Consider the following 12,532-nt stretch of genomic DNA (forward strand, 5'->3'; position numbering starts at 1 on the left):
CAATAACAGTAATAGTAAAATGATATGGATGCCACGAATACATTTCGCAAATAGGACAAACATTCATTCAATAAGAAATATCATTTCAGAAAGCAGTACAGTTGATCATTCAGAAAATATTCATGATTGAATATATCTTTACAACATTGTTACTCATAGAGTTCTGGGCTACAGGTAGGCTAGTGAGCTTCCTCGGATGCCAACCATACACAGTTACAGGACGAACACACAGTAAGTTGCACGTTTGGAAAACAATGACTTAGTTCCTATCTTGACTCTGTGTGGTTCAATAGCATTATCCTCATTAAGATGCCTTAAACTAGGCCTAGGTATGCCTAGGATGGAATGAGGATGCAAAGATGCACTTTAAAACACTTTTCAATTTTTTGCTGAAACAGGGGTCCTGCTTGGGCGTGAATTTTTTCGCTCGAGCGGACATGCAGACAAAAGAGCTACACTCGAGCGTGACTTTCCTCGCTCGAGTGGACTGCAAAAGTACTGGATGCATGAAATTCACGCTCGACGGGCGCTCGACCCCCGCTCGAGCATAAGACACAAGTCCTCGCTCGAGCGTGCATTCCCTCACTCGAGCGAACTGTAAACACATGCAAAGTACTGGATGCACACATTTCGCGCTCGAGCGTTACTTTTCCCACTCGAGCGGACTGCATGAACTCAGAGTGTACGCTCGAGCGTGGAGTTCCCTGCTCGAGCGTGGATCCAAAATTTGGAATTTCCAGATTTGTCTCCAAGCATGAAACTCAACATTTAAAGCATCAAATTCGATCATTTTGGGCTAATTTTCTGGAAAACACTTTAAAACTCATAATATGACATGTTTCAAAGATCAATTTGCAAAATCAAAGCCCAAAGGTAGTTCAATTAAACACAATTTCAAATAAACTTCAAGAACATGACGTACATGCAACATGCATGAATTTAGTCAACTTCCAAGCTTCTAATACAAGAACAAATGAGTCAAAACTTCCAAAAACATGATGAATTCATGGACTATAATCAAGATATGGACATGCATGTAGCAATTTCCATGAAAACAACCTCAAAACTCAACAATGTATGCATGCATGCATGATTTACTACTCAATTCAACATTTAAACTAATTCTTGACTTTAAGCTCCTATTCCTCCATGAACCATGCAAGAAATGACTTAAATTCACAATCAAGAAGATGGATTCCATACCTGGGTCTTGAATTCAAGGTATACAAGCTCAATTTGCAATCTATTCTTCGATTCCTCTAAATTTCAAGCCAAGATTTCAAGAAGAATCAATTCTCTCCCAAGACACACACTCTTTCTCTCTCTCTCTCTCTCTCTCTCTCTCTCTCTCTCTCTCAGTTTTGGGTCTTGAATAATGGCTGAAGAGGTGCTAATGCTAACATATATGAGTCAACTAAATGGTCCTAGAATAATCCACTAAGTGGCAAAAGAGTAATAAACTCATATAATGTAATTCAACATTATTTAATCCAATTTAATCATACCAAATTAAATTCCAATTAAATTTACCAAAAAATCACATTAATTCTAATTAACACAAAACGCTAATCGATTTCAGATTCGGCCGCCGACAAGGCCTTCAATTTATAGTTCAAACTTAAAACATGAACAGATCAGTTAACAGTCAAACAGATAGAAATGCGTTAAAACTAATACACTCAATCAATCGGTTCAGAATGTCAGTCAAATCAGTTACTTAATTATGTTCAGTCACAGTTTAGCAGTAATCAGTGGTATTATCAGTAAACACTGGTGAGAGTTGTCACACAAATCTTTCGGAATTGTTGAAAGTATTCATCATCTGGAGAAAACCCAATGTTTGTTGAACTGTAAGTGAATCCATTGCGCATCTGTCAAATATGATAAAATGTCACATCACTACAAGAAAAAGCAGAATTGGCGACTAAAAAAAAAATTCGTTGCTGAAAGTAGCATTTTCGGCGACTAAAATGGAATAAAACAATTTAGTAACCAAATGTATACGTATTGGCGACTAAAAATCAGTTTAGTCGCCGATTATATGGGTTTTAGCGACTAAAAAAAATTTAGTAACCAAAAGTCAAGGTTTTTGGCGACTAAAAAAATTTAGTAGCTAAAAGTATTGGTTTTGGCGACTAAAAAATAGTTTGGTCGCCGATTATACGTGTTTTACCGACAAAAATAAATTTTGTAGCTAAAAGTCTACAATTGGCGACTAAAATTCAGTTTAGTCGCCAAAAGTGGAGGTTTTTGGCGACTAAAAATAAGTTTAGTTGCCAAAAGTGGTTATTTTTAGGCGGGAATTAATTTTTTTAGCAACTAAAAAATAATTAGTAGCCAAAAGTATAGAATTGGCGACTAAAAAACAGATTTAGTCGCCAAAAGTAGTCTCCTTTTTTTTAAGTAAATAATTTATTTTTTACATAAAATTATATTGAATAAAAATAATTATGTTTATAGATATAGTTTTATATTAATACGGGTCAATATACTATATAAATAATATATGTTGCATATATAATCATGTATTGTTGTAGAGGCATAGTGGAGAGAGAGTGTTGTTTAAGGTTTAGAATGTGAGAGGTTGGTGGTTCGAATCTCAACGGAAGAAAAGTTAGTATTTTTTATTTCACGGAACGATTTTTGGCGACTAAAATTATTGGTCGCCAAAAGTGTTGCTTTTGGCAACTAAAAGGTTTGGTCGCCAATTCCTTGACTATTGGCGACTAAAAGATTAGTCGATAAATGTATAATTTTTAAAAAGTGTAATTGACTATTGGCAACCAAAATTTTGGTCGCTAAAGATCTATTTTTTACCGGCTAAAACGTTTTTAGTCGCCAATACCTTCCCCGATCGTGTTTTCGCGACAAAACCGGCGACTACAAAATTTAGTCGGGAAAACTAAAAAGTCGACTTTTAGCGATTAAAAATGAACTTTTGGCGACTAAAAATTTAGTTGCCAAATGTGTTTTTTCTTGTAGTGCATCTAACTTATAAATTATTTTATTTTTTCTTTCACAAAAATTAAAAAAATTAAAAAATTTATTCTAAATAAAATTTTTAACCCCAAATTAAAATAATCAAAAAATTAAAAAATCAAAAAATTAAAAAATTAACTCACGTCTCAAACGAACTCATAGTACTATAGACAGCAACAGTCCAATGAAAGTTTAACCCGTGACAATGCCCAATGTTGTCTAATCATTTGACCAGTGGTGCCCGCGCCCAGGAACACCACTCACATTCACGTACATGTACACATGCACCCACCTAGAATGATTTCCAGTTTTTTTTTGGAGTAAATTTTTTTTCTTCCCATATGTCTAATATTGTTGTTTTATATATCCAGTCACTATTCAACATCTGTTGTAGTAGTACATTTTTTTTTATTTTTTTATTTTTTTAATCACATTACTTTTCTATTTTTTTCACATCTCTTTATGAAAAGTCAAAAAATATATTTATTTAGATCATCTCAAACACTCTCCTAATTTGTGACAAGTTAGTCTAAGCTGCCATTTATGACTTGTATGATATTAACAGTTACAAAAATTTGTCATAGCTTAGTTGATGCATAGAAAAAATTTGCTCCATTGCGCATCTGTCATGTGTTGCGTATTATCTGCAAAATTTCACCAAAGAACTCTAGATATGAATGGGCGTTCGGGGTTGACTTTTTTAACTTTTTCAGTTAATGTGGTTGAAAAGTCACTACAACATTTTTTTAGTTTAGTGACATTTGAAAGTGCTACAAAACTATTCTTCTAATGACATTTTTTGGTCTTGTGACATTTTGAACAAGTGCCACTTCTATCGGTGCCATGGTAGATACGAGTGCCACAGTAGATACTTGCAAGTGCCACTGCACCATCGTGGCTGAAAACTTTCAATGACATTTTAATATCATGGTAGATATTATTTGTGGCACTATCAAGCGCCATTAAAAAAAGAGTTGGTGACACTTGTAAGTGTCATTACACCATCAAGACTAAAACCTTTCAGTGACACTTTAATGTCATGGTAGGCACTATTCGTGACGCTATCAAGTGCCATTCATGATGACAATTTGTTGTAGAACAATTTGATCCGCTCTTGCAGAGACTCGAACTGCCAACCTTCCGCACCATAAACCTTATACACCACACTCTTCCCACTACACCTCTATACCACCACATGATTATATATGCAACATATATTATTTATATAGTACATACATCCATATTAATATAAAAGTATATGTATAAACATAATTATTTTATTAAACATAATTATTTTATTGAACATAATTTATGTAAAATAAACTATTTACTACCAAAATAAAAAAAGACCACTTATGACGACTAAAAATATTTTTTAGTCGCCAATTCTATACTTTTGGCTACTAATTGTTTTTTAGTTGCTAAAAAACTTAACTTTTGTCGACCAAAATCGGATTCGGTCGCCGAAGATGCACTTTCAGCTACCAAAATTTTGGTCACCAAAAAATTTTATTCCCGCCTTAGGATTTTAGTTCTCCCGCGCTAAAAATGACCACTTTTGGTGACTAAACTTATTTTTTAGTCGCCAATTGTAGACTTTTGGCTACTAAAATTTTTTTAGCACCAAAAAGCTTTACTTTTGGCTACTAAAATTTTTTTAGTGGGTAAAACCCATATAATCAACGACCAAATTTATTTTTAGTCGCCAATTGTAGACTTTTGGCTACTAAATTTTTTCAGTCGCCAAAAAGCTTTACTTTGGGCTACTAAAAATTTTTTAGTCACTAAAACCCATATAATCAGCGACCAAACTTAGTTTTAGTCGCCAATTGTAGACTTTTGGCTACTAAAATTGTTTAGTCGCCAAAAAGCTTTACTTTTGGCAACTAATGTTGTTTTGGTCGCTGAAAGCTATACTTTCAGCGACCAAATTTTTTTGGTCAGGAAATTTAGTCGCTGAATATGTTTTTTCCTGTAGTGTATATTGAGTTTAATTCATTTATTTTTAATCATTTACTGCATTTTAAAATTTTAAAAATATATTGGCATTTTTGATTTTTTCAAAAATGTCATTATAAGCTTGGAAAGTTTTTGGCTTAGTGACATTTTTCAAAATGCTATAAAATATTTGTTTATGACACTTTTCACCTAAGTGCCATAAAAAGTAATTTGCACCTACCTAGTGTCCTGACATTTTTTAAAAAATGCCATTGCAACTAAAGTTTAGTGGCATCTATTGGTAAATGTCACGAACATAATTTTTTGTGTCATTATTTTATAAAATGTCATAAAATTGATGTGACATTTCTTTATTGAAATGCCACTAGAGCCTTATATGTTTTGTGGTTCTATGGCATTTTTCTAAAACATTTAATGCCAATTTTTACTTTTGTGGCATTTTCTAAAAACATGCTACTAGTGTAGTGTCACTAAAGTGTAAATTTGTTGTAGTGACATTTTTGTTGAAGTGAAGTGACACTTTTTTTAATTGAAATGCCACTAGAGCCTTGTATGTTTGTGGCTCTATGACATTTTTCTAAAAAATGCCACCAAATATTCTTTTTGTGACATTTTTTAAGAACATGTCACTAGTATGGTGTTACTAAAATATGTTTTTGTTGTAGTGTTGTGACACTTGTTCATTGAAATGTCACTAGAGCCTTTTATGTTTGTCGTTTTGTGGCATTTTTAAAAAACGTGCCACTAAATATCATTTTTGTGACATTTTCTAAAAACATGCCACTAAAGTATATTTTTGTTGTAGTTTTGTGACACTTGTTCATTGAAATGTCACTAGAGCCTTTTATGTTTGTCGTTTTGTGGCATTTTTCAAAAACGTGCCACTAAATATCATTTTTTTTTGGCATTTTCTAAAAATATGCCACTAGTGTAGTGCCACTAAAGTATGTTTTTGTTGTAGTGAGTTGTTAAAAAAATAATTTTCTGTGAGTGAAAAAAAGATGATGTGATGGTTTTTTTTAGCTTATTACAAACGACTTGGTGGCTTTTTTAACCTATTGCCAAACAATTGGGACCAGTACCTTGTTATCATCAAAACAAGAAGTCATCCCAATGACTTATTGGTTTTGAATGTCTTTCCTACTTTCTGCACCATGAACATGAACGCAAGCTCTCTTTCCTACTTTCCCCCACGTAGCACGGTTAACGTGTTCTACATCAAATCAACTCCATATCCATTAAAAAAAAATTAAAATTCTAGATTTCCGTAGATTCCACCATCTTAAGGAAAAGAGTGATGCTACAAATTCATATTTTTAACTTACGAATTCATTTACAATGATGTGGTTAAAGGGCGGAGCCCTATATTATTAGATGTATAATAAATTAAAAATTAACACATAAAATATCATATTATTATGGATACATTTGTGGGTCTTAAACATTTTTTCAAGAGAAATGAAACCTAATGCAAAGAGGTAATTGTACACCAAAACAGTTGCCTGCAAAATAAGAACAAAAAATAGTGAATTTTTTTAATTAAAATAAAGTGAGTACGACTTCTGAATATTCTTATAAAAATAATTATTTTTGACAATATAATCCCAAATCTAAATGATAAGTCATCACTGATTCACCAACATAAATTATTGGTTTTGAATCTCTTCCATACTTTTTGTACCATGAACATGAAAAGAAACTCCGTGACTATCGATTGCACATTTATTATAGTCATTACAAGTTTACAATACCATAGGAACATATAAAACTAGCATCTAACATATATATCTTCATTAAGGACTCACTATTTAACATGAGGAGGATGATAAGAAATGGGAATCACACGAAGATCATTTTTTCTTCGTGCAGCCAAACCAAAGGTCTCCGTCATGTCCAGTTCTTCTTGCTTCATTCCACTGAGGAGTTTCCAATCGAAATGGTACAACAATTGCGCGAGTGGAAGCTCAATATTAGGAATAGCAAATGCAATGCCTGGACATATCCTTCTTCCTGCTCCAAATGGTATATATTTGAAACACGCCCCCTTGAAATCAATTGCACTATTGAGAAATCTCTCCGGATCAAATTTCTCTGCTTCGTTCCAGTGTTTGGGATCTCTACCAATCGCCCACGCATTGACAATGACTTTGGTCTTGACAGGTATTTCGTATCCATTAATCGCGTATTGCTCGTTGCTTTCTCTTGGAAGTAACAGAGGAAGAATGGGGTGTAGCCTCAATGTTTCCTTGATTATTGAGTTTAAGTATTTCAATTCATGAAGGCAAGTTTCATCGACATTTCTTTTTCTATCAAACATATGTCTTACCTCAGCTTGTGCCCTTTTCATCAATTCTGGATTTTTTAGCATCTCTGACATTGCCCACTCTACAACTCCTGATGATGTCTCGCTTCCAGCAGTGAAAATGTCCTGGAACAAGGTTGATGGTATTCAATTTAGGTTATTGATATTGCTAGGAATTTTTCAAAAAATAGTTACCCATCTTCATGCCTATATATCTTTTGAAGTTATGCACAGCAATGTGAAAGCAAGAAAAATGAAACACATCAATGATCTCAAACCTTTAACAAATGTCCTAAAATAAGATGCATGCAACATATAGCCGTATTGAAATGATGTGCACACTTGAAAATTTAATATTTTTAAATTTTTTTTATAGGGAATCTATCAAACAAAATCTATATTATGCTTGTTGAGAAATTTATGAGTTTTTGCATTGAGAAATTTCTCTCCTTTTTTTTAAACACAATTTTTCAACTTTTGCACTAAGAAATTTTTTGAAAACTAAGAAATTTCTTGATTTTGTAAATTTTGAATAACAGTTACAAATTTACAAAATCAAGAAATTTCTCAGTAGAAATAGTCACAATTTGATCTCTTTTTGAGAAATCAATAAAATTTTCAAATTTCAAAAGGTTTCTCGGTTGGAAAATTGAGAAATTTTGTGAAAATAAAATTTGAGAAAGTATATTCTAAAAGTATAAATTCAATCAAAAATAAATATATACAATAAAAAAAATATTTTAAAATTTAAAATAAAAAGTAGCTGACTTTCACCTCTCAAAACTATTCATGTAGCTATGGTAGCTGCGCAAGTAAAACAAAAAGCAAATTTGACCGAATAATTATTCAAAACTTTGAAGAACTTTTTTTTGAATTAAACTATGATGTGGGCTAACCAAAAAGCCACGAAATTAACATTCTATTTAGGGTTGTTTGATAATAGATTATTTTAATAATTTTTTATTTTTTTTATGAAAATATATGTACACAAAAATAGGAAAATAATGTGATTTAAAAAAAAATGATGTGATTAAAATAAACTAAAATGACAATAAATATGTTATTTTAGATTGTTCTAAAACAATCCTTTATTCATAACGAAGTAAGAAATTTTTCAGTCTCGTAAGAAGATTGGATTGATGGAATATGCCTCTCAATAAGGAGACCCCTATAATAATTAAAATGGTTGATTTTAAAATTATCTATGAGAAGTTTTACATTTACCTTATTATTACAATCAGATAATTTTATAATATTTATATTTAAAAAAATAAAAAATAAATATAAATTTAAAAAATAGTGCAAGGTCCCGTGGTTGGCGTTCGTTTGTTTGTGATAGGCCTTTTTAACTTGATTTTTTGATTATTTAATTATTTTAGTATAAGTAAAAAAGTTATGTTTGAAATAATAATAATTATTATTTTGTTTTTATAATTGATTTTATGATTGTAAGAGAAAAATAAAATGATTATGATTTGAGTGCGATATTTTTTCTTATTCGCTAAAATAACTTCTTCTTTTTTTTTTTTATCTTTATTAATTATTTTAACAAAGAAATTTATGCCAAACAAGGCCTTAGAGCCCTAGCTCCCTAAGTTGATAATTACATTCTTAAGATTGTTTTGGAAAGTGACTTATAAGTTAATATTTTGGCTCATTATAAAAAAATGAAGATGTAATATAATTCAAATAAGTTAATAAGCTAACTTATAAGTTAGTTTCCAAATGAGGCCTTAATACATTTAAATAAATATATAATAATACTTGAGAGCTCTAATTGAGCATCTTCAATTCACCTCCAATGACATGGAATGGTTCATGTGAAGAGGTGAACTCACGCTCTTTATCCCTCTCTTTTCTTTTTTTTTCTCTCTCTCTCTCTCCCACCTCATTAGGATAAAAATGGAGTGTTATATGGTTGAGTGTACGCTGATCGGATTGATTAAGTTTAAGAGTAAACTAAAAATTGAATTGTTTTTTACGGTTTCAAAAAAATTAGAATCGTAATCGAGCCGTCAACTTGTAAAATTGAACTATATAAATCGGTTTAATTCAATTCGATTTAAGATTTTAGAAATTTTTTGTAACAATAAATATGATATATATTTTATGTTAATAAACAAACTAATAACAATTAGTTTGGTTAAATTTAAGTTGGTTAGAGTTTATCAGCATTTTATATTTTAATTTTTTATATAAAAATAATAAATAAATGTATGATGATTCGGTTCGATTCAGAACCGTTACCAGAACTTTAGAATCAGGAATCAGATAGATTTGAACAATTCTATCATTTTCAGAATCAAAATCAAAACCATAACTAAAAAATAAAACCTGTGATTTAGAATAGATTAGATTGATTTACCCATTTTTTTGAACACCCTGAAATGTGGCACCACACTGAAAAATAAATAAATAAATAATAATGGATCCTAAAATTTAAACCAGTCTCTAATGAAGGCAGAGTCGGGCTGTATACTAACCAAGATGACAGCTTTGATGTTGTCGTCTGTCAATGGAAATTCAAGCTCTCCATCTTTCTGAACTCTCAGAAGGACATCAACCAGGTCCTCTGCTTCTCCTCTCCCACTCTCTCTCTGTGTCTTTTTCTCTCTGTGTTCGTTAACAATGTTTTCAAGTATCTGATCGACTCTCTTATGCAATTTCTCAAGCTTTCTTCTCATTCCACTCATCACCTGAAGCAATTTCACCGATGGGTACATATCAGCAACACTGAACCCTCCATACAACGCTACAACTTCGTCCATAGCTTCCATGAACTCTTCTTGATCTCTGTTTTTCTTCCCAAAAGCAGCTCTAGCAGTAACCCCATAGGTATGCGAGTAAATTCTCTTGCTCAGGTTGATTGCCGACCCTGTGTTCGACGAAATGTCTCTTACAAAATTCATCACCTCCTCTTCCCTAATTCCCCGGAACGTTTCGACGCGCTTCGAGCTCAGAAGCTTCGTTGTGCAAATCTTTCGGAGTTGTCGCCAGTATTCACCGTATGGGGAAAACCCAATGTTTGTGGAACCGTAAGAGACAATCCGCGATGCGAGAAGGTGTGGCCTTTGAGCGAAGACGAGGTCATGGGTTTTCATGACCTGTTCGGCAATTTCAGGGGAGGAGACAACGATGGTGGAGACTTCACCGAGGAGGAGATGCATCAAAGGTCCATGTTTTGTGGCTAAGTTTGTCAAGGTGTGGTGGGGTAGTGATGAGACAGCAAGCTGGTGTATGTTTCCTATGAGAGGTAGTTGCCATGGCCCTGGGGGGAGCTTTGAAGTTGAGCTATTGGGTTTGGTTGTGTTAATCAAGATTTTGAGTACCATGAAAATGATGAGCAGGAAGGCCAAGAGGAGAGGTGGTGATGGAAACTGAAGCTCCATTGATCAGTATCATAGCAAGGTGATATTGAAGCGAGGCTAGCATCTTACTAGGAAACGTGCATTTTATACTCAGAATTACACAGTGGCATGTTGGACAAATGATTTGGGAAGTTGGTAAAAAGTGATTTTTTGGCTTTTAACCAAACTTTTGGCTTTTTTAGACAAATGATTTGGGAAGTTGGTAAAAAGTGACTTTTTGACTTTTTTGATTAATGTTTGTTTATGATGTCAAATCATAATAAAATGACCAAACTACCCCTATTTATTTAAAATATTTAAAACTTCACCTATGCAACACATTTTGACCCATGAGAGGTAAAATTGTAATTTCACCGTTGGCTAAAAACCAACTTCCCAAATAAAAAAAAAAGACAAAAAAGCCAACTTTTGGCTTTTGCTACTAACCAAAAAAAGTGACTATAAACCATGTTGCCAAAATATTGTTTTACAAAATCTGTGGGGGAATGTTTGTTTGGATGGATTGGGTAAGGGAATTGTAATTTATCGGATTATTAATCTTGGCTTATATTGTTTTTGGACTATTTGGTTGGATTAAATTTATATCCTATGTTTGTTTAATCATAGAATTAGATGTCTGTATTCGACTATTCTATTGAATCTTACATTTTTTTTGGAATATTATGGAGAAGCATAAATGCTCAAAGGATTATTTTGTCATTTTGAATTATGTACTAGGATAAATTACAAATACACCTTTGAAATTTGATTAAAATACGAATTGTCCCCTATAGTTCTAAAAATTACATTCCACCCCTGAAGTTTTTAATTTCGTAACAAAACGCATTTTTATTAATAAATCATCAAGTTAATTAACAATTTTTAATGATACTATAAATATGTTTTAATTAATAATTTAGGTAATATTATTATTGTATAAGAGATCAATTATGAATTTCATTTTTTTAGTTATTTTTGTTAAATAAAAAATTCTAATAAAGGAGTATTTGTAATTTTTCAAACCGCATGGGACAATCTGTACTTCAAACAAATTTCAGGAGATGTATTTGTAATTTACCATATTTACTAAATAATAGGAATATTAAATCTGAATTATAAATTTTATTTAATTTTTTTACTAGAACTTTTAAAAAATTAAATAAATAGAATATTAATAAAAATTACATAAATTTATTTTAATTTGCAGTTGAAGTTTTTAAATTTTATTTTACTTTACTAAGTATAATTAATACCATATGATTATTAAAATAAATAATTTAATAAAGTATAAATAATTTAATAAATGAAATTTATTAAGTATAAATAAACTTATTAAATAAGTTATTAAGTATAATTTAAATAATTTTATTAAGTATAAATAATTTAATAAATAAATTTTATTTTTGAAAAGATATTAAATAGTAGAGGGTCAAAAATACAATTTCACTATCTAATGAGTTATCATATGGATAGAACAATCTCATAGATTTGGAATTCATAATCTAGTAAAGTTTTTTTAAATCAAACAACTGACTATTAATTTGGATAAACTATTAATCCTATCGCATACTTGAATCTTTCTAAACAAATACTACCTTAGCGTAATATTATTGAATATTCCTAATAACTTGGACATAAGTGATTTAAATTGGTCAAATTACTTGTAAAAACAAAAATGAAAACATTGTACACTATAAGCAGTTTTGGGAAGTAGCTGATTTTTAGTTTTTTATCAAGTTTTTTAATTTTTTGAAAAGTAATTTGGGAAGTTGATAAAAAGTTAATTTTTTATTTTTTAGTTTAATATTTATTTATGATGTTAAATTAAATTAAAATAATCAAAATATTTTTACTCAACATAAAAAATTTATTTTTTTATTTTTTTTGTCACAGGACTTAATTTATAATTTCACACCTGTATTTTTTTTTGCGCTTCCCAAGCCAA

The 12,532-nt window shown here is 31.1% G+C and overlaps 1 protein-coding gene across 2 annotated transcripts; it reads right to left on the reverse strand.

The window, feature by feature from the left end:
* Positions 1-6,627: 6,627 nt before the first annotated feature.
* LOC114289278 (cytochrome P450 71D10) lies at positions 6,628-11,003 on the reverse strand. Of its 2 annotated transcripts, XM_028232949.2 has the most exons (3): positions 9,724-11,003; positions 7,265-7,366; positions 6,628-7,183 (listed from the first exon to the last, which is right to left on the reverse strand). In XM_028232949.2, exons 1-3 carry the CDS (start codon positions 10,627-10,629, stop codon positions 6,743-6,745), a joined length of 1,449 nt encoding a protein of 482 aa, XP_028088750.1. In that variant the 5' UTR covers positions 10,630-11,003; the 3' UTR covers positions 6,628-6,742. The 2 variants fall into 2 exon arrangements, with proteins under 2 accessions (XP_028088750.1, XP_028088749.1); XM_028232948.2 differs by having other exon boundaries at positions 6,628-7,366.
* Between the last annotated feature and the right edge of the window lie 1,529 nt (positions 11,004-12,532).

The sequence above is a fragment of the Camellia sinensis genome, chromosome 8 (genome assembly GCF_055761805.1).
Source record: "Camellia sinensis isolate YWXY chromosome 8, ASM5576180v1, whole genome shotgun sequence".
NCBI classification, from domain to species: domain Eukaryota; kingdom Viridiplantae; phylum Streptophyta; class Magnoliopsida; order Ericales; family Theaceae; genus Camellia; species Camellia sinensis.

Coding starts and splice junctions, on each gene's coding strand:
- LOC114289278 (XM_028232948.2), bottom strand. CDS start 10,629: ATGGAGCTTCAGTTTCCATCACCACCTCTCCTCTTGGCCTTCCTGCTC. Junction 7,367..9,723: donor ACATCAAAGCTGTCATCTTG/GTTAGTATACAG, acceptor ACCTTGTTCCAG/GACATTTTCACTGCTGGAAG.